Below are 24,934 nucleotides of genomic sequence, written 5' to 3' on the forward strand. Positions count from 1 at the left end.
AATTACAGCCCTTCTAAGGGCATCTAGTTCGTTATTTATGAGAATGAGGGCTGACACTGTCTCATTGGCTAACCTTAGCACCTGCCATTACAACATTACAACAGCCATTAATCTTATTTAATGCTGCTGTTGTTCCTCCTCCCAGGAACACCGACCACCCCACATTCGCTCCAGGTAATGTCCAGGGGTCAGCAAGGACATACCCATTATATCTAGTGGAGGTTGACCTTTTTAGCATATGGTGAACTTTCTTCTGAAACAGGTCTTTTGCAATCTTGAGCAATCATTAGGCTATTCACTGTCTGATGTATACCCTTAGGCATGTTTGTATTATGAAGTAGTTGTCCTTTAAAAAGAACTAATTGTATACTCTTGCCCACCTGGCATTTAGTCTTATCCTTATTGAGCTCCCCAGCTGTCTCATTATCTAGTGGCACATTGGCCCAGTTCGAATGCAGTGAGTGGCATATCCAGCATGAGTCACTAATTGATAAGTTATTCGTGGTCTCTACAGCCAAAGCACACGCTGTGTTTCCGTGACACTAGTCAATGAGTCAGTTACTGTCGTCGCCCCATTTATTATCATAAGGAATAGAGTTAAGCTTAGAAATAGCCTTGTAACCACTACTGAAATCATTCTTGACTTTTTGGGTCTTTACCTGCATTGTGTCAGTTGTACTACCTACTAATGGTGGTGTAGTGGTTAGCACTGTTGCCTCACAACAAGAAGGTCCTGGGTTCGAGCTTTCTGTGTGGAGTTTGCATGTTCTCCCCAAGTCTGCCTAGGTTTCCTCTGGGTGCTCCAGTTTCCCCTACAGTCCAAAGACATGCAGGTTAGGCTAATTGGTGGCTCTAATTTGACTGTAGGTGTGAATGTGAGTGTGAATGGTTGTTTGTCTCTGTGTCAGCCCTGCGATAACCTGGTGACTTGTCCAGGGTGTACCCCGCCCATAATCAGCTGGGATAGGCTCCAGCTTGCCTGCGACCCTGTAGAACAGGATAAGCGGCTACAGATAATGGATGGATCTATGGGTTGTGCTTCACCCTCAGGAAAACACCTACTACAATTTGGTGAGTGCCCCAGCAACTTCCAAAACCAGGTGATTGATATCAAGGCATCAGTTAAAGAAACACTGATAGGTGCCATTAGGGGGTGACACTTCACTGTTCTTGACATATTTTGGTGCTCTGAGTGCAGGCACACTCTTTTGCACTCTTCCCACCTCACCAAACTCCGTGACACCCTCACCTACTCACTGTTCTCTTCTTCTGTTGTCTCCAATGGCTCTCTTTTCTCTTCTTTCCCCCTGGCAATGGGATGCACTTGCAGTGTGAGGCGTGTATCCAAGTGGCTTTCTCCCCCACTTTGACAGCTGACTGAATCGTCAGCAGCACCCAATATGGTCTCAGCCACCGCAATCCTCCTCTGGTCCTTCACCGCAATCCAATTGCCATGGTCCAGACGTGCGTCCTTCACCTACTTGTGAGTGATAGCAAGAGCAAAAAAGAAAAAAGGGAAAAAGAGAGATCAATACAATAACACAACATTTCATCTTCACACAACACAGTTAGGGTTTTTGGTTTAGGTCCTGAACTCGTGCCAGTATCGGGTGGTCTGCCAAACAGAATTTCAAAGGAGCTGAGATTGTTTTATTTATCTATTTATTTTTCCTCACACGTGTTCTCATATGAAACAACACAATAGGGAGGGCCTTTACTCAATTCAGGCCCATATCTTCACGACCTTTGGCCAATTTATTCTTCAGTGTACCATTCTCTCTCTCGACTGCACCGGCACTTGCCAAGCAATAGGCACAGTGGTGTCTTAGGTCAAAACCCATCACCTCACTTACTTGTTTCAATGCCTGATTAACAAATGAAGTACCATTATCACTGCTAATTTTCTTTGGCATGCCCCAACATGGAATAGTTTCAATCAGCAGGGCCCTTGCTACTGCACCTGCATCTTGTTTGGAGGTTGGAAAAGCCTCTACCCATTGAGAAAACATATCCACAATCACCAGACAGTACTTTTTCCCCTTCAGCGGGTGAGAGCTCAATGAAATCTATCTGCAGATGGTCAAATGGCATGTCTGGTGTTGAGTGCGTAGCTTTCCACATATGCACATGGAAGGGCAGGGAGGTCCCAGAACAGAGCCACCCACCAAATATAACTTGTTGCAAATATTGCAAAGGAAATAAAGTTCCTTAATAAAAGTGGTTCTGACACAACTGAAGGATAATATCATCCAGATCAACCGTCTTCAACACTTCTGGTGTTGAAGCTTTCCCCTCAGTGATCTGCTTCTTGGTGTCTCTTAGTTCCTCTCTGGTGAACAGATCCAAGTTGATGTCCTACTGAAATTGGATTGGTGGTATTTCCATGTCATCATCAGGCACTTGAGGTGGGTGACCAAGTAGCTTGCTAAAGTCAGGTCAGAGATAAAGTGACTCTGACAGACAGCGACAGGAAAGAAGACACTTTGTGTAGTAGGTGTAATCCTTACAGTCATCATGAGCAGGGTCTTTGGCGCCCAGCTTTTTTTTTGGGGGGGAAGGGGAATGTATGCTCCCCTAAATCTGCCATGTTCAGTTTGCTAACAGGACAGTCTTAGTCAAATCAGTGTAGCAGGGTCACCTCAGGCAGGGTGTGGCTCCTCACTACACCCGGCCGGTCTTGATCCTACAGCTAAAGGTGTCTGGTGCCACAGGACCCTGACTCATATTACAGACTCTTGAAATTATCAGAATGTCGAGACATTAAGATCTCCCCAATTGGAATTTTGTAATCCAAAATAAAATAGCACAACCTATGGTCATAAGAAAAATATACAGAAGAAGCATGGCTGGGGCTGATTTCTTTCTATCCCCAGACTCTACATTCATGCAGCCTATACAGCCTAGACAGTAGTATGATGTGATTACAGTGAATCACCCTACTAAAAGTGTTTGTGTTTAGTAGTTTGCATCACATAATTTTTATGCTTTCAGTGAGAAATTGTGATACAATTCATTGCTTAACCCTCATAGTTGCATTTTTGTGCTATTAAGAGATTTTAGGTTTTAACCCTCCACTCTCATATCATGACTAGCTGGCACTGCTGTCAAATGTAATGTGATGGAAGATAAAAGCAAGAGACAATTGTCAAATGATCAAGCAGAAAGACTAATCCAATGATACAGTTGATAGTAAAATCAGAGATATCCACACACACCAGTGACCGGTGGATTTCTCCACATACACAGATGCTCTGTGCTAGCTATTCGATCCCAGAAAAAAAAAAAATTAAAAATTGCCTTTCAATGTTCAAGCAATTTATATTGTCTCCGCTGCCCATAATTTGCTGTAAATGCAATTATTTCCCCACGAAATTGTCTTCGATGCGGGTTTAACATGAACAGAAGCAACACCGTATTTGTTGATCGATTCTCACGCTCTGATTGGCTGAGTCAGACCATATGATCATGCCGTAGCAGATGGTAAAGACGCATTTGGTTGTTGTTGCAGACAATTTCACTCAATTTTCACAAAATGCCACCAAAGAAGAAACTAAAACCTTCCATGGGCCAAATAAATATAAAGTCTGTTTTCTGCAGGTTTGTACATATAAATCATAATTAATATTTTCATATCTAAGAATTGTTATTTTCATATCCAGAAGCTACGCAGAGTGCCTAAGTTCCCATAGAAATGTATGGTCCCTTAGTTAAGGCTTCATACTTATGAAGTACAACTGCAAATAACTCATTGTGTGTAAATATTTATGCTGAAATTAAAATTATACAATACACAATACCACACTAGAAGCATATGAAGTGTATTACACATGCACCAAATAATCTCACCATGTAGTTATGTTACAGAGCCAGGTAGCATACTACAGAGGATAACTGAGAAAGCCAAATCACACATACATCTAGACGGAAATTTCATACATATTTTGCAAATATTTTACAGGGAAATGGTTAGTAATTTATTAGCTGAGAATGCACCAGAAGCTACCAGAAAACATGTAAATTTTCTGGGGGGCATGCCCCCAGAACCCCCTAGCATTAGCGTGCCTTGGGCTTCGCTGCCACAAATTCCAGAGCTGCCTACTACTTTTTTTTTTGCCAGCTACTTAAAATTTTCTGGAGAACCCTGGTAAAAGTCAACACACCCCTGTTCAAATGGCAGGTTTTTGCGATGTTAAAAAAAATTAAACAAGATAAATCATTCCATCTCTTTTTCCACTTTTAATGTGACATAGCAACCCATAAAATTCAAGTGAAAACCAAAAGTAAACATTTTAAAAATCACAATAATCTGGTTACCTAAGTGTATACACCCCATAACTATTACTTTGTTAAAGCACATTTTGCTTGTAATAAAGCATTCTTTTTGGGTAGAAGTCTATTAACTTGCACATCGTGATTTGGCAATTTAATTCCACTCTTCCTTGTAAAAATTGCTCCAGATCTGTCTAATTGTGAGGGGATCTCCTATCTACTGCCCTCTTTAATAATTTACCAGGTCGTATCTCCGAAATATTATTTCAACATACATGAGAGACAGGTCACATGTGGCAGCCATGCTTCTATTTTAACAAGCATTTCATTACACACTGACTGCCACAGAGGTCCATCAGAGGCATGTAAAACTTGAGCCTGTATGTCATTCTGTTCTTGTTTTATTTGCTGTCTCTATGTGCTAAAACCATGTGAGTGGACGGTAAATTACAGAGAAATCCATGTACATTACAGAATCAGACTATCTGTATTCTGTTAACTTTATTTCAAACCATAGTCTTCAAAGATGTTGTGATTATGCAACATGTAGATTCATTAAAGAAAAAAAAGGATAACCAGAAAAAAAGATGAATAGGCTGCTTATTCACTGCCCCAGTGTTTCATGTCACATTATCATTGTGCTGTTTTTGTTGACACAGTTGTACATTTGGATGCTAGTTTTCTTGATAAAAATAAAGCATTCTGTCATGCTTGTCATCCATCTGGAAAGTGCACATGGTATGGATTGAAATGATGGTAGCCGTTATTATGACACATGCTTATGTGATAAGTCTGATGTGAATTTGGGATAGCTTGTATGTCCATACTTACATCTGAAGTCTGAATACCAATGTGTGCAAATTTGGAATTAAGTCCCCACTCTGTGAACATAACTCAACTCTGAATACAGCCCTATATGATTTGTATCATGGGATTTAAAACAGCTTTTTTTTTAATGTTCAAATTATTTATGACTGATGAATATGCATGTAATATGCATTACTGCATAATATCACACCTCAACATTGTACTGAGATGCAAGCTTTTGTCTTTCAGCCATATGCAGCTGGAAAGATAGTCTAAATGCAGATCTTTTGCAATCTAACATAATGCCAGTTCTTCCTCTGCCTTATGATGTCTGCCAAGTTGAAAAAGTAAACATTGTATCAAATTACTGGTCAGTGCACTAATTCTTATTTCTTACGTCTGAATATTAAATATACTTTTCAAAAACCCTTCTATGAAAAAAGTGTTTAACAAATTATTGAACATTTACTTGAATAACCAAATAAATGAAATTATACATTACAAAAATTGACAATGCATTTTAATGATATTGTCTGTTTGTATACATTTCACATTTTGTATTACAGCAAAAAAGGAACAAATATAGCTGTGCCTCTAAGGGAGAAGTGCAACAAAAACCCAGTTAATTCTGTTACCACCAGCATGCCAAAGTCAACTGCGAACACTCATGTCGCCAACATCACAACTACAATCTCAGCCACAAATACTTTAGCAGCTACCTTGGATGCAACAGGTAGGAAACCCACTCTTACAGGAACACTGATCTATTTGGTCCCATGTCATAGACATGCAAAGAATATACATTGCACAGAATGTTCTGTATATACAAGATAGACATGTTTGAGGCCAAAAGTAGCACATATACCTAGGCTAAAATATTCAGTCTTAGGTTTTCACAACTCTAAACGTTTTATGTTACCATAAATTTATTTTTATCATGTCAATGAGAGCATATACTTTGTTCACACTAGAGGTAATTAAAAAAAAAGAGAGAGATAGATTTATATCAGCATTAATTACTTTATGAGAAATCCAATGCACCGAATCTTTACATACACCAAGTTGACTGTCTGTAAGATTCCAGAAGTTGATGTAAAGACTCATAAATGCTTATGATTTTCCAATTGTCATGATTTGGAGTCAATCTGGAGTGCACATGTGGCTGTCTTTAGAGACAGTGCCTTTGTAATCCAAGCAACTCAGCCAAGACCTTGACAAGGCTGATACCTTCTTTGGAGTAATTTCCAAACAGCTGAAAGTACCACAAACATCTGGACAAACAATAGTATACAAACATGTAAATCTTGGGATCACACAGACACTGTATGATTCAAGAAAGAGTTCATCCACATTAACTTATGTGGATGAACAAACCTTCGTCCAAAAGGTTCAACTAAACCCTAAGAGAACAACAAAGGAACTAGTGAAAGAGTTGGAGGCATTACAGTAGGTACATCCACCCTCATCTTATATCACCAAAGGCTGTGAAAAAATAGCCAGACTGAAGTTTGCAGGTAATCACCAACCTTTTGTAAGAGTGTTCCTGGGATGGATGAACCAAAAATGTAACTAATTGGCTATAATCAACGCTATATGCGAAGGAAAAAAGGTAAGGCTTTTAATCTGAAGAACACCATCCCATCTGTGAAGCATGGGGGTAGCAGCATCATGTTGTGGGGGTGTTTGGCTGGAAAAGGTACTGGTGCAGTTCAGAAAATAGATGGCATCACAAGGAAAGAGGATTATCTAGAAATACTGAAGCAACAAGTCAAGACATCAGACAAAAAGTTAAAACTTGGTCAGAACTGAGTCTTCCAGCTGGACAATGATCTTAGGCATACCTCCAAAGTTGTAACAAAAAGGTTTAAAGACAAAAAAGGGAAAGTATTGGAGTTTCCATCACAAACCTTGACCCCATAGAAAATTTGTGGCTGTCAGGGATGGGTTGGAGTCAAATGTAAGTGCAGAAGATGTTTTATTAAGAAAATAGCAAGCAGGCAAGCAATCCAAATCAGTGAGTATAAATTGAGAAATGGTGAAACAGGCAATAGGTCAAGTGAGACACAAACAAACTATCGAAGACTTGGCAGAATCAAAATGAGGAAACAGGAAATCAGGGATCATGAAACCAGGAGAAACAATATGCAAGCACGGCTCAGTAAAATGTCAACAATGTGACTCAATACTTCGCAAGTAAGTGTGCTTTCACAGTCTGTATATAGGTGCACTGATTGTGCCTTAATCCTGTGCAGGTGTGAGTCATTTACAGCACATGCGCAAGAGTCCGTTTGGCACACACACTGTCTGTATGTCCAAGAGTCTATCTGATGTATGCGCCAAGGTGCAGGTGTGACAGAACCCCCTCTCAAAGAGCTCTCTCTGGGAGCTTAAATCCATTTTCACTAGCCCTGGGGATGAGGGCCTGACACTAGTTGCCATGCTATCGGTGCGCCACTCTGAGCTGATGTGGTACTGGATTCTTGGCTCAGGTGGGGGCTTGGGCTCTGGACAGGACCTGAACTCTGGACTAGACATGGGCTTGGGCTCTGGACATCACTTGGACTCTGGACTGCACGTGGGGTCGAGCTCTGGACATGACTGGACTCTGGACTGCACGTGGGGTCGAGCTCTGGACATGACTGGACTCTGGACTGCAGGTGGACTTGAGCTCTGGGCAGGACTTGGGCACTGGACTGGACACAGGCATGGATTTGAGCTCTGGACTGATCGTGGGCTCCTGACTGGACATGGGCTCGAGCTCAAGACTAGACATGAGTTCTGGACTGGTTACAGGCTTGAACTCTGGACATGAGTTAGACTCGAGCTCTGGACATGACTTGGACTCTGGACTGGACATGGGCTCGAGGACTGGACTAGACATGGGCTCGAGCGCTGGACTGGACTTGGGTTCTGGACTGGTCATAGGCTCTGTTTGAGCACCGCTCTTGTCCTGGCCAGGGCCCGGCAGTGGTACAATGACATCTTCATAGCTGGGCAACGGTGGGACAAAAATGTCTTCATAGCTGGGCGGCGGCAGGATGACGACGTCTTCATAGCTAGGCGGCGGGATGATGATGTCTTCATAGCAGTCTGGGGCAGAGGCTGCACCATTGGCCTCTGGCCCAGTTCTGGAACTGGCTCTGGCACTAGTTCTGGCTCTGGCACTGGCTCAAGCTCTATCTCTGGTTCAGGCGCTGGTTCGGTTGCTGGCTCCGGCTCTGGTTCAGGTGCTGGCACTGGCTCTAGCAGTGGCACTGGCTCTGGTTCAGATACTGGCTCTGGGATTGACTGTGGAACAGGCTGTGGGACTGGCTTGAGAGTGACAGCCTCCTCAGCTGGTGTTGTGTCAGCCTCTGGCATTGCATCGGCCTCTGGGAGGAGTTCAGGAGCAATGGCCTCCTCTGCTGCTGCGTTGGCATCTGAGAGGAGCTTATGGATGACAGCCTCCTCCACTGTTGCTGGATCAGCCTCTGAGTGGAGCTCAGGAGCAACGGCCTCTTCCTCAGGTACTACAACGGCCTCCTACACTATCACTGCATCAGCATCTGGGAAGAGTTCAGGAGCAACAGCATCCTCCTGAGGCACTGTGTTGGCCTCTGGAAGGAGCTCAGGAGCAATGGCTGCCTCTGCTGCTGCTGCGCCAGCCTCTGGGAGGAGCTCAGGAACAACGGCCTCCTCTGCTGTCACTGCATCAGCCTCTGGTAGGAGCTTAGGAGTGATGGCCTCCTCCACTGACACTGCATAGGCCTCCGATGTGATAGCCCCCCCAAAAAAATTCATGGGGGTCCTCCTTCTCTAATGCCTCATGAGAGCTTGACCTGAAAAGCCTGAGAGCTCCAAAGGCATGGGTGTTCTACTCTTATGAGGTACTCAGCCCATTGGCGTGCTCGTCCCATGAACCAGGAGATCATGCAACTGACCCAGACAGGTCCTGGAGGCTTGGGCTCTTCCAGGTCCATGTAAAAAAGGCACATTGCAGGTTGAATCCCTTTGGGTGATAGTCCATGCCATTGTAGGGTGCCGGGGTGTCCTTTCCAGAAAGTGGCCAGGAAAACATGGCTAGGGGTCAAGGCATGAGAATCCGGGAATAAGAAAATGGAAGGGCATGCTGGTAGACTTCTGCTACATCCATAGCCGCGAAGTATTCTGTCAGGGATGGGTTGGAGTTGGATGTAAGTGCAGATGATGTTATTTTTAAGAAAATAGCAAACAGGCAAACAATCCAAATCGGTGAGCATAAATCGAGAAATGGTGAAATGGGCAATAGGTCGAGCAAGGCACAAACAACTTATCAAAGACTAGGCAGAATCAACATGAGGAAACAGGAAATCAGGGATCAAGAAACGAGGAGAAACAATATGCAAGCACAGCTTGGTAAAGTGTCAACAACGTGACTCAATACTTTGCAAAGTAAGTGTGCTTTCACAGTCTTTATAGAAGCATGCTGATTGCGCCTTAAAGCTCATAGGCAACGGTTTTAATTTTATGCACATTTGAAACTTTATATGTTAAAAAACTCTCTGTAATTTTCTTCTGGTCCCAAGAAGTATTGTTAATAAGTTTTCTTCTTCTTTTGGCTGCTTCTGATTAGGGGTCGCCACAGCGGATCTTTCATCTCCGTTGCTCCCTGTCTTCTGCATCCTTCTCTACCACACCTGCCACTTTCATGTCCTCTCTCACCACATCCATGTATTTCCTCTTTGGCCTTCCTCATTTTCGTTTGCCTGGCAGCTCCATCCTCAACATTCTCCTTCCAACATGCTCTGCATCTCTTCTCAGGATGTGCCCATACCGTCTCAGTCTCATCTCTCTTAGCTTAATTCCCAAGCTCTCCACATGTGCTGTCCCTCTGATGTGCTTGTTCCTTATCCTGTCCAACCTTGTCACTCCCATCACAAACCTTAACATCCTCAACTCCGCCACCTTCAACTTTGCCTCCTGTCTCTTCGTTAAGGGTATGGTCTCCAATCCATACATCACAGCTGGTCTCACTACTGTCTTATACATCTTACCTTTCACTTTTGCTGGGACTTTCCTATCACAAATGACTCCCAAAATCCTTCTCCAACTGCTCCACCCTGCCTGCACTCTCTTTCTCACCTCACTATCGCAGCCCCCATTTTCCTGCACAGTTGACCCCAAGTACTTGAATTCACGACCTTTCTTTATGTCTATTCCTTGCATCTTCACTACACTCTCATCCCCATTCTCATTGATGCACATGTATTCTGTTTTGCTGCTGCTCACCTTCATTCCTCTTCGCTCCAATGCATACGGTACCTCCATCTCTCCAAACCCAACTCAACCTCCTTTCTACTTTCACCACATATCACAATATCATCCGCAAACATCATGTTCCATGGTGACTCTTGCCTCACTTCGTCCATCAAGCTATCCATCACTATGGCAAACAAGAAAGGACTCAAAGCAGATCCTTGATGGAGTCCCACCTTCACCTTGAACCATTCAGTTGTTCCAACTACACACCTCACTGCTGTTTTACTGTTCTCATACATGTCTTGCACCACTCTAATTCTTAATTTCCATGAGGGAACCCTCCCAAAGGGATCAATAAAGTTCTATCTAATCTAATCTAATCTAATCTAATCTAATCTAATCTAATCTAATCTAATCTCTAATATACTTCTCATTCACTCCACTCTTTCTCATACAATACCATAACTCATCTCTCGGCACTCTATCATATGCCTTCTCCAGGTCTACAAACACACAATGTAACTTTCTCTGGCCTTCTCTGTACTTCTCCATTAACATTCTTAAAGCAAAAATTGCATCCGACGTGCTCTTCCTTGGCATATACTGGTACTACTGTTCACAGATTGCTACCTCTCTTCTCAATCTTGCCCCCAATACCCTTTCCCATAGCTTCATGGTGTGGCTCATCAATTTTATTCCTCTGTAATTACTACAGCTCTGTACATCTCCCTTATTCTTGCATATTGGGACTAGCACACTCTTTCTCCATTCATTTGGCATTTTCTCATTCTCTAGGATTTTATTAAACAATCTCGTTAGGAACTCCACAGCCGTCTCACCCAAACATCTCCAAGCCTCAATCGGGATACCATCCGGTCCGACTGCTTTCCCAGTCTTCATTCTTTTCATGGCTGCCCTCACCTCATCCTTACTAACCAACTCTGCTTCCTGATTTGCTGTCTCCAATGAATCTGACCTTTTCTCTCTTGGATTCTCCTCATTTAATAAATCCTCAAAGTACTCTTTCCACCTTCTTAATACACTCTTTGTTTGTCAGCACATTTCCATTTCCATCTTTCATCACTCTTACCTGCTGTACATCCCTCGCTTCCCTGTTTCTCTGCCTAGCTAGTCTGTACAGGTCTTTCTCTCCTTCTTTGGTCTCCAGTCTTTCGTACAACTCCTGGTATGCATCTGCTTTCGCCTTTGCTACTGCTCTTTTTGCCTTCTGTCTCGTCTCTCTGTATAACCGCCTGCTTTCCTCGTCTCTCTGATCATCCCAATTCTTCTTTGCTAGCCTCTTCTCTTTTATAATTTCCTGCACTTCTTTGTTCCACCACCATGTCTCCTTGTCTTCCTTCCTCCTTCCTGTTGACCACCCTAGCACCTTCCTTGCTGCCTGTCTTACTTGTACAGCAATAGTATTCCAATCTTCTGTCAGACTTCCATGACCACTCAATGCTTGTCTCATTTCTTCCCTAAACTCCTTCTGATGTTCAACCTCTTTTAGTTTCCACCACTTAATCTTCAGCTCCACTATTTCATGCTTCCTCTTTTTCACTTTCAAGCTCATCCTGCACACGACCGCTTGATGTTGTCTAGCTACACTCTCCCCTGCCATCACTTTACAGTCTCCAATCTCCTTCAGGTTACCCCTTCTGCAGAGTATGTAGTCCACCTGTGTAGATCTTCCTCCACTCTTAAGGCCAATTTATGCTGACAACCCAGTCCTCGCAGATAGCGTCGCAGACAGTGTCTGCGTAGCCCCCCCACCTTCGCAGACACTCTGCGCGCACCTCCCAAAAATTGTGACCACTGCAGAAGCCTCGCAGACAGCGTTGCAGACAAGAGGGCTCTGATTGGTCCACTCTACATCCGCTGTACATGCACTTCCGCTTCCCTACTTTCCCGATTTGGTTTGTTTTCATGACCGCCATTTTTAAAAACACAAGCGAAGATGGAGCAGCACGAAGAGCGGTTGATTGAGGAAGTACATACATCTATACGACTCCAGTTCTAGTCATTATTAAAAAAAAAAGTTCTAGTCATTATAAGTAACTGGAGGATAAACACTCCACTAACCACACCCACCAGCTACTCCTAGCGACTTCGCGCCCCCTTGCGTTGTGCCGGTGAATAACATCGCGCACGCCTATTATCCCAGCTCAACAATAAATTACAACTGTCTGCGAAAAGCTATCTGCGAAAGCCTTGTCGCACGAGCATGCAGAGGCCTTTAAATATCACCCTGTGCTGCTCTTTCTTCTCGAAGTATGTATTGACTATTGCCAAATTCATCCTCTGAAAAATCAACCACCATTTGCCCTTCCACATTTCTCTCTCTTACACAATATCTGCCCATCACATCCTTATCTCCTCTGTTTCCCTCACCAACATGTCCACTGAAATCTGCTCCTATCAGCACGCGCTCCTCCCTCAGTATACCTTCTATCACTTCATCCATCTTTTCCCAGAAAGACTCTCTCTTCATTCTCACATCCAACCTGTGGGGCATACGCACACACAATATTCATTACCACTCCTTGAATCTCCAACTTCATGCCTATCACTCTATCTGACACCCTCTTCACATCAATCACACTGTTGACCAACTGTCCCCTCAAAACAATACCAACACCATTTCTCTTTCCATTGACTCCATAATAAAACAACTTGCATCCATCTCCAATGTTCTTGGCCTTGCTTCCTTTCCACCTCGTCTCCTGCACACACAAAATGTCCAACTTCCTTCTTGCCATCATACCTGCTAACCCTCTCGCTCTGCCAGTCAATGTTCCCACATTCAGTGTTCCTACCCTCAGTTCTAAGCTCCTTCCCTTCCATCTTTCACGCTCTCTCCTAACACGCCTCCCCCTCTCTTTCTCCTTTTCCATTTTGACACAACAGTAGCACACTTTCCACCGGCACCCTGTTGACCAACAGTACTGGAGGCAGTCGTTGTTAACCCAGGCCCCGACCGATCCAGTATGGTGTTTCTCTTTTCATTCCACACGTTAGATTTGGCACAGTTTTACGCCAGATGCCCTTCCTGACGCAACCCTCTCCAATTTATCCGGGCTTGGGACCAGCACCAAGAGTACGCTTATGCACCCCCAGTGGCTGGATTAGCGTACTAATCCAGCCACTTATTGTTAATAAGTAATAATTAAAATAGCGCAGATCGTGGCGAATTTCTGTCGGCTATTTCCATGACCACTCAGCGCGTGACATCATTTAAGCCAAACAAACCGCTTGAGTTGAGTCCACTTCCATTTACTTACATTGCCGTTCGGCTTGAGTGCAGACGTGCGTTTGGGAATTTCCAAAAAAAAAATGCCTTATTGTTGTGCAGTAAACTGTAACAATGGGACCGGTTCAGGAAGAAGTTTTTACCTTTTTCCGAGAGAGGAGGAGAGAGTGGATTGTGTGTGTGAAGTGAGAGGGTTGGCAGCCGGGTAAATACACCGCTCTGTGCTCCGATCACTTTGAGGAGGATTCATTTTTGAAGAATCCCCATCTGTTGGACGGTTTAGGTGTCAGTGTCAGACAGAGAAGGCTCAAACCTGACGCTGTTCCAACAAAATTCGAGCACAAAAGCAAGCAGTCAAAGAAGAAACAGACCAGCAATGCTCAAGCAAAATGGAGAAGATTGGAGGTAAACATTTAAGAAAAAGAAGAAACCTTTATTTGTCACATGCACACTTCAAGCACACACTCAGAGCAGTGGGCAGCCACACCAGAGCGCCCGGGGAGCAGTCAGAGGTTAGGTACCTTGCTCAAGGGCACCTCAGCCCAATGCCGCCCCATGTCAACCTAACTGCATGTCTTTGGATTGTGGAGGAAACTGGAGCACCTGGAGGAAATGCACACAGACACGGGGAGAACATGCAAACTCCACACAGAAAGGCCCTCGCCAGCTGCTGGGTTCCAACCCGGAACCTTCTTGCTGTGAGGCAACAGTGCTAACCACTACACCACCATGCTTTTTACCTTTGCTTGCAATTTTTCAAGTAAAGAATCCTGAGGGATCCTGTACAATCATTGTGGAAATGAGACAAAAGGGATAGTTTGTCATGGCAGCTATGCTAACATGCTATTGACTAACATGATAAATGTCTGTGTGTGTATGTATGCATGTCCGAACACAAGTGTTCCTAATGAAGTGGCCACTAAGCTAAAGTTAATTCGTCACCACTAAAATGATACCTGCAGGCATGTGGAATGGCGGTTCACATGCCATTTGCATGCTAAATGTATGTGCGTGTTTATACAGACGCACGTGTTCCTAATAATGTGGCCATTAAGTTGAAGTTGATTAGTCACAGCTAACATAGTAATTGCTAACATGACAATGGCTGACATGCTCAATGTTTATGTCTGTGCATGTTTAAACACAAGTGTTCCTAATAAAGTGGCCACTAAGTTGAAGTTGATTTGCAATGGCTACCTGCTAGCATGCTATTGACTAACATGATTAATGTTTGTGTGTATGTTTAGAGTAGGCTATAAATAGTATAATGCTTGTATTAATATTAGCAATAAATTATATTAGCAATACCGTATTGGTCCTAATAGACGCGCAATGCACGAACACAAGACCATTTGCATGCGCAACTATTATGTACCAAACGCCTAGGTTCCGAACGAATATCGGTAGATGTGCATGTTTTCGTTTCCGAAACGTTATGATCAGCCCGAAGCGGTTTTGACAGTTTCTGAATTTTATCACCACCCAATAAGAAGCAACGACCGCGCATGCGCATGAAGAGCCATGGCTGCCAAGTTTGAGTTGGATTTGTGTGTGCGAGGTTTTCATGTTTACCAACACGTGTGGAAACTAGAAATAGGTGAAACATTGCAGTGTCGAATAGAAGAAAATCCACTTGATAAAAACACTGTCGCTGTTGTTCACCAGGATAAAACTGTAGGCCACGTTCCCAAAGAACACTTGAAAGTGTGCCGGTATTTCATTGCCCGGGGTGGGGTGATTACAGCTACCGTCATCAGTAAACGGCGGAATACAGGTGTCGGACTCGAAATTCCCGCGCGATATACATTTACTGGTGTGCCTGGAGATGTTATTAAACTGACAAAATTGTTGAGGTGAATGATTCAATCTGACAGTCTACACAGTTGTTGACTATTTCTGGTTCAAGTGCAGCCAGGATGGCTCGCCATCATTTATGGAATAATGAATTCTGAATTATAGCAGCGAATTCTAAAAGAAAGTGTCAGGACACCTGTCCATGAACTGAATCTCAAGAGAAGGTGGGTCATGCAGCAAGACAATGACCCTAAGCACACAAGTCTACATGTACCCGTAGATAAGTTTGATAGTGTTTGGTTGCTTGGTACATGTAGTTCCTGTACGGTAGTAAACAATTGATGTTTCCATATTAAAAATGTTGTAGTTTGAAATACTTCAGCAAGTCTTGCATGCATATGTCAGTTGATATTTTGTTGTGGGTAGAGAATACTGTATTCTTATTTTGTGATAATATTGAGTTCATCCAAAGTGCCATTTTAATATTTTACATTATTGTCCAGAGTGCCATTTGATATTCTGTATTTGTGCTACACTAGTCTTCATATGTGGGTGTTATCCAAAGTGTCAATAGATATTTTGTTTCAGGGTACACCACACGTTTATTATGTTTACATTTGTTTTCATTTGAAGTGCCATTTTATGTTTTGTTACAAGTTGATGTATTGCTACTAGTGTAATATTTTAATACATGCACATGTGTTCGAGTTGAGCATGAACAAAAATGTGACCATAAAAAATAAATACAGGTTTTTTTTCCATGGAATTGTTCACAAAGAACTGATAAAGTATCGTCTGTGGGGAAAATCTCTGGGGGAAATTACAAAATCGCGCGGGAATTTTTTCATAAATGGGGGGCACTCTTCTATTAGGGCGCGCTCTTCTATTAGGACCAATACGGTATAAACGTATCTATGTTCTATTATAGGGATTGTGTGTGCCCCTGTGCGCATCAGTGGGTAACCCCATTAAAGGTCCTGGTATATGTTATTATTGAATTGTTCAAAATTAGCCCTGTATGTTTCTCTCCAGCAAAAAAAGGTATATTTAGAAAGTGGTTAAATAAATGAATCTCCTAAATGTGTGCTCGGTTTGCAAGTAAACACAGAGCTGCTCCCGGTCTGTTTGGCTTAAATGACATCACGATGACGGCCCCCTGGTGGTGAAAGTGCGCAAAAGTGAGATGTAAACAAACCTTCGGAAATTGGGCAAAACAGTATATTTTGAGCATTTTATTCGATTTTAGGGTGCAACTTAGACACCAGGAAGATTGAATTTGCTTTTTGGGTCATTCTTCTAGACAATAAAGTTGATATTCTACATTTCGCCTATGACCTTTAATCCTGTGCAGGTGTGAGTCATTTATGGTGCATGCGTGAGAGTCCACATGGCATGCGCTGTCTGGAGCACGCCCGAGAGTCTATCTGATGCACATGCCAAGGCATGCAAGTGTGACAGTGGTCTGAACTGAAAAAGCATGTCTGAGCAAGAAGACCTTCAAGCATGAACTCAGCTACACCAGTTCTGTCAGGAGGAATGGACAAAAAAAAAATGGACAGTATTTTCTGAGAAGCTTCTAGAAGGCTTTGACTCACTGAAAATCTGATATAGTAAATAAAAGTTGAAATAAATCTGTCTCTTAACTATGGTTTTCAAATTATCTGTTATGGAAATTAAATATATACATCAATTGATTTAACTCAGGAAAGGTATAGTAACAGTAAATGTGTGGAATTGTGAATGTAAACTTTTGGCCTCAAGTGTATATAACAGCCATTATTTTTCTTTTTAAAAAAAATAACTTACAACAAATGTCTCTACCTAAATTACTCCAGCAGTAGCAGAATAGCACGGCACATGGGTGACACACACACACACACACACACACACACACACACACACACATATATATATATAAAATAAATTTTTACTTTACTTTTCTGTCCACAAGCATCAGAATCTTGACTGGCTCAACATTAGAGGGAAAATTACTTTTTAACACCATGATACAATTTCACTAGACTAAAGAAATTTTGTGGAATCCATTCTTTGAAAAGGTATTAAATACTTTTGCTTGAAGCACTTAGTGAGAAGATCATTTTGAGTAGTTGTTGACATGGTACAGGAAAAGGGCTGTGATTTGTAATCTGCAGTCAAGTATCAATCAAATTGCTGAAAGTAGATTTGTTCTTGGCCATGTTTATTGGCAAAACCAATCTCCCTAGTGAATGCTAATAGTCTTGTTTGCAAGACTAGTGTACAACTTACTGATTATTAAGTTTTTCCATTTAATATTTAACCTTAACCCAATACATAGTATGCACATGATTCTTCTTACACTATTTGGCCAAACATAAGGTAACACCTCAGCAATAAAGGGAAATTGGCAGGCCACACAAGTTCTTCCACAACAACCTTTGGCCATGTAGTGCATGTCAGTTGTGAGGTTAATTCTTAATATTACTTAATGTAAATAGGAAAATATTGGATACATGCACTGTATTAAACTCTGAATTTGTATTATTTATACTATGCCACATACAGCCTCCACAGTCTCTTCAACCAGTGAAGAAGTGATAGCTGAAGGTCTTCTAAATCTGAGCAGGAATGCATCTTCTCTGAACTCCACACAGATAAAGCAGATTGTATCTCTGCTAGAGTCACTTCTTTCTGGGCCCACTGTTAGCCTGGCTCTGGGAAACCTGTCAATCAACATTGTCAGCAATCTTATAGACGCACCTCCTAATATGCTGGCATCCATCTCAAACAGGTAAAAATGAACAGATTGAGTGGTAACCCTTGAAAAGAATGGAATAAATTATCATTATTCTCCAAGGGACAATTGAGTGCTGTGCACAATGAACAGTATTATCAATTACATACATAGCTTATATCTGATGCACACACTATGATTTCATGACCTTGATTGAGTATCCCATGGTTTCCTGAAGTTTAACTGTTGGCTATATAAATAGAATGCAAAATAAAAGGATGTTACTTATAGGGCTGTCAGGCACTACAAATTAATCATTAATTAATTATTTCATAACCTGTTAAATAATGATGGAAGCCATATTGTTAAATTAAACTAATTAGGTCTATTCATGAATGTCAGAATGCAGGCACTTACGGATGTATGCACAGAGGAGAGCGGGGAAGTCGACGGTTGACAAAGCCAAAATGATAGACAGAAGTGAAGTCAGGAAACAAGCAAGGGTTGGGCGATCAGCGAACAACATAGAATAGGCAAGACAAAGATCATAGGAGAAATAAGGCAAGCAAAGGTCAGAAAATCAAGAGACAATCAGAGAATGCAAGGCTTGGTATGTACTAGGGAAAAAAGAATGATTCTTCGCACTGGAGTGTTGTGAGAGAGTGGCTTAAGTAAGCAGAGAGCTGATTGGGGAATGCGTAACAGCTGTGATTAGTACTCAGGTGACGGGGGCACTGTGGTTCTTGGGGATTGTGGTTCTGAGTGTCCATGTTTGTAGTTTGTGTGCTCTCAGCAGATTTACTGACAGAACCCCCCTCCCAAGGAGCTCCCTCTAGGAGCTATACTCTTTCAAGGATGCCCTCTACCTCATGGTGCAGGCTTGTGAGGATTCAGGGCATGGAACTCTTGCCTGAGGAGAGGGTCTAGAATGTCCTTGGTGGGAACCCTGCTCTGTTCTTTGGGTCCATACCCCTCCCAATCTACCAGGTATTCGACTTGCCCTCTTCTGTGTCTAGAGCCGAGGATCTTGTTTACCTGGTAGATGGGATCAAGCTCTACAAGGTGTTCAGGGTGTTTGGGAACTGGTGAGTTCTCAGCAAGGGGACCTGCAATAGCTGGTTTTAGGTTGGAGACATGGAACGTGGGAGATGGTCTGCTGTGAGGGGGGAGTTCTAACCAGTAGGAGACTTCATTGATGCGACGCAGTACCCTGAATGGCCCAATGTAACATGGCTGGAGTTTTTTGCATGTGTTGGGCCCTCTGAGATTCCTTGTGGCCACCCATACTCTGTTGCCTGGGGAAAAGTCTAGGTTGTCTCCTGTGTCTGTCCACATATTCCTTATACTTGGCATTAACAGTCTCCAACTATTGGTGAACCTCCTCCCATATTGCTTGGCTGTGTGTGAACCAGTCCTCCACTGACTGTACCTGGCTAGGTGTGTCATCCCAGGGGAATAAGGGTGGCTGGTAGCCAAGTATGCACTGAAATGGGGTTAGCTGTGTAGCAGAGTGTCTAAGGGAGTTCTGTGCATACTTGGCCCATGGGAGAAAATGTGCCCAATCCCCCTGGTTGTGCATGCAGAAAATTCTCAGGAAGCAGCCGATTTCCTGGTTGGCTCTCTCAACTTGCCCAGTGGATTGTGGGTGGTAGCCTGATGTAAGGCTCACTGATACCCCTAACATCTCCATGAAGCATGTCCAGAAGCCAGAGATGAATTGAGAGCCCCGGTCACTGACTATGTCTTCTGAGATACCATAGTATCTAAACGCTTGCTGGAAGAGGAGCTCCACTGTTTGTGACACTGTGGGGATGCCCGGTAAAGGAATGAGCTTAAGGGCTTTCGAGAAACGGTCTATGGTTACCATTATGGTAGTATTACCCTCTGATGGAGGGAGGTCCATGATGAAGTCAATGACAATATGGGACCAGGGTCTCTGAGGCATAGGAAGAGGGCACAGCTTGCCGGCAGGAGGGGTTCTGGGAACTTTAGCCTGCGCTCAAGTAGAACAAGATACAATGAACTGGTAAATTTTGGTCAGCATATTCTCCCACCAATACTTATTCCTGAGCATTTGATGTGTGCATTGACTGCCAGGATGACCTGTGGTGGGTGATAAGTGTGCCCATGTAATGAAATGACCTCGAAACCACTTGGGCATGTACAGTAGACCAGGTGGGAGATTATCAGGAAGAACTTGTGGTTGGGAATTTCTTATCTCTCTGTCTAGGTCCCATGTGCTGGATTGTACAAAACATTGGGATGGGAGAATGGGATGATTGACAGGCACTTGGTGTGCAGAACCAAAACTTTGTGATAAGGCATCGGCTTTCGTGTTCTTGGAACCAGGGTGAAATGAAATGGTGAAACTGAATCTGGTGAAGAATAGTGCCCACCTGGCCTGGCGAGGGTTCAGCCTCTTGGCTGTCTTGAGGTATTCAAGATTTTTATGATCAATGATGATAACAAAAGGGTGAGTGGCTCCTTCTAGCCAATGTTGCCACTCTTCTAGGGCTAGTTTGATGGCAAGCAGTTCTCTGTTGCCGACATCATAATTCCTCTCAGCAGAAGAGAATTTCTTTGAGAAGAAAGCTATGGGATGGAGTTTGTTTCCCACCAAAGCACTGAAAAGCTCTCCCCTACTCCCATGTCAGATGTGTCAACATCTAGGGTGAAAGGTATCATAGGATCTGGGCGCTGGAGGACCAGAGCAGTGGTGAAGGCCTGTTTGAGATGTTGGAATGCTTCCTCAGCCCAGGGATTCCACTGGAGGTGCTTTGGTCCTTTCTTTAGCAATGTGGTTAAAGGGGTTGCTATAGTACTGAAGCCCATAATGAACCAATGATAGAAATACACGAAGCCCAGGAACCACTGAAGCTCCCTTATGGAGGTAGGTGTAGGCTAGGACATAACTGTGGAGACCATAGAGGAATCAATGCTAACTCCCTTGGCACTAATGATGTATCCTAGGAAGGAGATGCAATCTTGATGGAACTCGCACTTCTTGGCCTTGATAGAGAGGTGATTCTCTAGTAGGCATTGAAGAACTGTTCTGATGTGCTTCTGGTGGCTCTCTTCATCTGGGGAGTAGATCAGGATATCATCTATGTATGGGATGGCATACCTACCCAGTATGTCCTGGAGCACATCGTTGATCAGTCATTGGAACAAGCTGGGCACCGAAGAAAGACTGTACGGCATTACCTGGTATTCAAAATGGCCGGTGGTAATGCTGAATGCGGTCTTCCACTCCTCACCTTCTTTCATCCTGATCAGGTTGTACGCACTGCGTAGATCCAGTTTAGAAAATATCTTGGCTGATCTCAGTTGTTCAAGGGCCGCACGAACAAGAGGAAGAGGATAAGGGTACTTGACAGAAACCTGGTTCCAACCTCTATAATCAATGCTGGGCCAAAGTCCACTGCCTCGCTTCTCGACGAAGAAGAAGCCCGCAGAGGTGGGAGATTTGGACAGTTGGATGTATCCTTGCTTAAGTGCCTCTTGAATATATTCCTCCATGGCAGCGTGTTCTTTCTGGGACAGGGGATATATACATCCCCTTGGTGGTGACATGCCAGGCAGTAGGTCAATAGCACAGTCATACGGTCGATGTGGTAGTAGTCCGCACACCTTTCCTTTGCTAAAGACCTCCTGTAGGTCCATGTAACACTCTGGAACTCTGTCCAAGGAGTCTGGTTGAGGGCTTTCCACAGAGGTGGAGGAGAGGTTGACTTGAGGGTGAGAAATACAGTTTTGAAAACAGGTGGAAGACCACTGGAGGATTTCTTTGTTCTGCCATGATATCAAGGGATCATGAAGCTGAATCCATGGGAAGCCGAGAATGAGATCGTGACTTACAGTGGTGGTGACATAAAGGGAGATGTGCTCAGAGTGTAGGACTCCCACTTGGATGTGAATTGGTGTGGTCCACATGGTGATGAGGCCATCTCCTATGGGTCCTCCATTGATGGTCCTAATACTGAGTGCACTTTGCAGAGGGGTTGTGGGCAGGTTGAACTTCTGCACAACTGTGTGACTGATAAAGTTCCCTTCTGCCCCTGAATCAGTGAAAGCACAAAGGATGTATGTGCATGGAGTCTGTAAGCTTTAATAATACAGGAACCTTAAAGGACTTAGAATTAAATTTTCTCTCTGGACTCACAGTGTGTGTAGGACCCTCTGCTGGGGCTTTATGGGAAGGACAAAACGGGACAGTTGTTAAGCTGATGTTTGGAATTCCCACAATAGAAACATAACCCCTCCCTTCTCCTCCTTTCACGCTCAGCGCGAGATAGCCTGGTGTGTGAAACATCCATCAGCAAACTGTCAGTAGTAGGGCTTGGTTTAGCGCTTTCCTGAATGGAGGGTCAGTGAGCCAACAAATGATCAAGTTGAATCGCTAGATCAATAAGACCATCCAGGGTGAGCTATTCATCTCGACAGGCTAGTTCACTCAGAATGGCAGGGTGCAGACCTTGGCGAAAAACAGCCTTTAATGCGGGTTTGTTCCATCCACTGGCTACTGCTAATGTTCTGAAGTCAAGAACATATTCAGCCATACTACGGGAACCTTGTGAGATGGTTAACAGACTCTCTCCTACTGTATTTCAATTCCTTCAGGTTCATGGTTAAAAGAAACTTAGCGATTTTGTGCTCATCAGAAAGGTTAGGCATGGTAGCAAAACACATGGAGCATTGAAGTAAGAAACCTTTACAATTGATGGCATCTCTGGCGAATCTCTCCGGTGGCGGAAGCTGTAGCGCAGAGCTTGGAATGGACTTGGGGCATGGTAGGAGGGCCTGCGACATCACAGTTGCTAGCTGCATCATACAGGTGTTGAGATTCATTAGCATCTGTTGATGTTCTCCCAGTAAGCGTCCCTGAGCATTCAGATCCATCTGCTTCGCCTCTTCTGCTACATACATGATGGCGAAGTATCATGTAAGAATGCAGGCACTTATGGATGTATGCACAGAGGAGAACGGAGAAGTAGATGGTCGACAAAGCCAAAATCACAGACAGAAGAGAGGTCAGGAAACAAGCGAGGACTCGGGCAATCAACGAACAACATAGAATAGGCGAGACAAATATCGTAGTAGAAATAAGGCAAGCAAAGGTCAGAAAATCAAGAGACAATCAGAGAATGCAAGGCTTGGTATGTGCTGGGGAAAACAGAACAATACTTTGCACTGAAGTGTTGCGAGAGAGTAGGTTAAAGGGGAACTGAAGTCATTTTTAAACTTGCTTTTTTTCTTAATTAATGTGTTATTCAATTTCGTTTTCGGTTTTATTAACCTTATATCGTGACTCGTATTGGCATATTACACTTATCAGCCTTTTCAGTTTTTAGCCATGTTGAATGTAGTTTGTATGGTCCACGGCAGGCGTTGCTTATCTGCGCAATCTTCGCGAGACTTCAAATGTGAAGTGTCAGTGCCGCCATTTTGAAAACTGTTTACATAACAGCCAGATTGCCATATCATTCCAATTTAGATTAATTTCGAGATTCGCCAGCTTCATCAGTGATGGAGTGTCAGTCCTCCGTGCTGTGGCACGTGCACCTGAAGGCGCGCCTCAGGCTGCACATGCTCCGTGAACAAGGCGTACCTGAGCTCAGTTAAGGAACATGTCTGTGAAGATTCTCAATCATCCAGGTCATAGTAAACTGTGGGTGGTAGAAATGGGCAACTGGACTTGCTTGAAGATTCTTGAAAACGTTTCACCTCTCATCCGAAAGGCTTCCTCAGTTCTGTCTGACTAATAGGGAGTATCAGATATTTATCCTCTCCTGGATCAGAATCAGAATCAGAATTCTGATGACCAGCTCATCTAAGGTGTCATTGAGGCATCATGTTGGTGTGGGTCACTGGAGGCTGGGTGTGAATGGCGAGTCATTAGGGTGATCAAAGGATTGCCCGTTAGGGTGATCAATGGCAATCTGACTCTCTCTGTCCTCCTGTGAGTCACCAAAAACAGCTGGGTCCTGGCATACACCCAGCCGTCTGGGAAGAGTGTCCAAGACCGCATTGTAGATGGTTGACAAATGATGTCTTAGACCCCACCTCTGTTCAGTGAAGGCCGTTCCAGGTTGACAAAAATGGCTTCTCTAAGTCCTCGCTCATACCAACGATTCTCTCTGGCTAAAATGCGTACGTTACACTCCTGAAATGAGTGTCCTTTGTTGTTAAGATGAATGTAGACAGCCGAGTCCTGGCCTGAGGAGCTGGCTCTCCTGTGTTGAGCCAAGCGCCTGTATAGCGGTTGTTTTGTCTCTCCAATATACGAGTCTGTGCAATTCTCACTGCACTGAATTGCATACACTACGTTGTCCTGTTTGTGTCTGGGTATTCTGTCCTTAGGGTGGACCAGTTTCTGCTTCAGGGTGTTACTGGGTCTGAAATGTACCGGAATGTTGTGTTTGTAGAAGATCCTCCTGAGTTTCTCAGACCAGAAATGTAGAGAATGACAATGTTCTTGCGTTTGTTCCTGTTATCATCCTTGTCAGTTATGTTCCTTTTTATGCTCTTTAGGAAAGCCCAGTTGGGATAACCGCAATTCTGAAGTGCTTTCTTGATATGATTCTGCTCCTTCTCTTTTCCCTCTAATGTTGTAGGAATGTTCTGAGCCCTGTGTTGCAAGGTCCTAATGACCCCCAATTTATGTTCCAGTGGGTGGTGAGAGTCGAAAAGTAGGTACTGGTCTGTGTGTGTGGGTTTCTGGTAGACTTCGATACTAAGGCTTCTGTCTTGTCTAATGTGTACATCACAATCCAAGAAGGCTAGATTATTCCCACTGACATCCTCCTGAGTGAAGTTGATGTTGCTATCCACTGCATTGATGTGTTTCGAGAAAGCTTCCACCTCATGGATTTTGATTTTAACCC

General features: G+C 43.6%; 2 protein-coding genes across 8 annotated transcripts in view; both read left to right on the forward strand.

Annotated features, from left to right (window-relative positions):
* The window catches only part of LOC132873196 (adhesion G-protein coupled receptor G2), a 194,613-nt gene that overhangs the window by 103,852 nt on the left and 65,827 nt on the right, over positions 1 to 24,934 (forward strand). For all 7 annotated transcript variants that reach the window (XM_060908529.1, XM_060908534.1, XM_060908535.1 and 4 more), the window contains 3 exons: positions 5,326 to 5,446; positions 5,643 to 5,809; positions 17,882 to 18,107. In XM_060908529.1, coding sequence (XP_060764512.1) covers positions 5,326 to 5,446; positions 5,643 to 5,809; positions 17,882 to 18,107 — 514 coding nt within the window. The remainder of the gene's footprint in view (positions 1 to 5,325; positions 5,447 to 5,642; positions 5,810 to 17,881; positions 18,108 to 24,934) is intronic.
* The window catches only part of uspl1 (ubiquitin specific peptidase like 1), a 504,778-nt gene that overhangs the window by 91,996 nt on the left and 387,848 nt on the right, over positions 1 to 24,934 (forward strand). The window lies entirely within an intron of this gene.

Source organism: Neoarius graeffei, chromosome 25, assembly GCF_027579695.1.
Source record: "Neoarius graeffei isolate fNeoGra1 chromosome 25, fNeoGra1.pri, whole genome shotgun sequence".
Taxonomy (NCBI): Eukaryota; Metazoa; Chordata; class Actinopteri; order Siluriformes; family Ariidae; genus Neoarius; species Neoarius graeffei.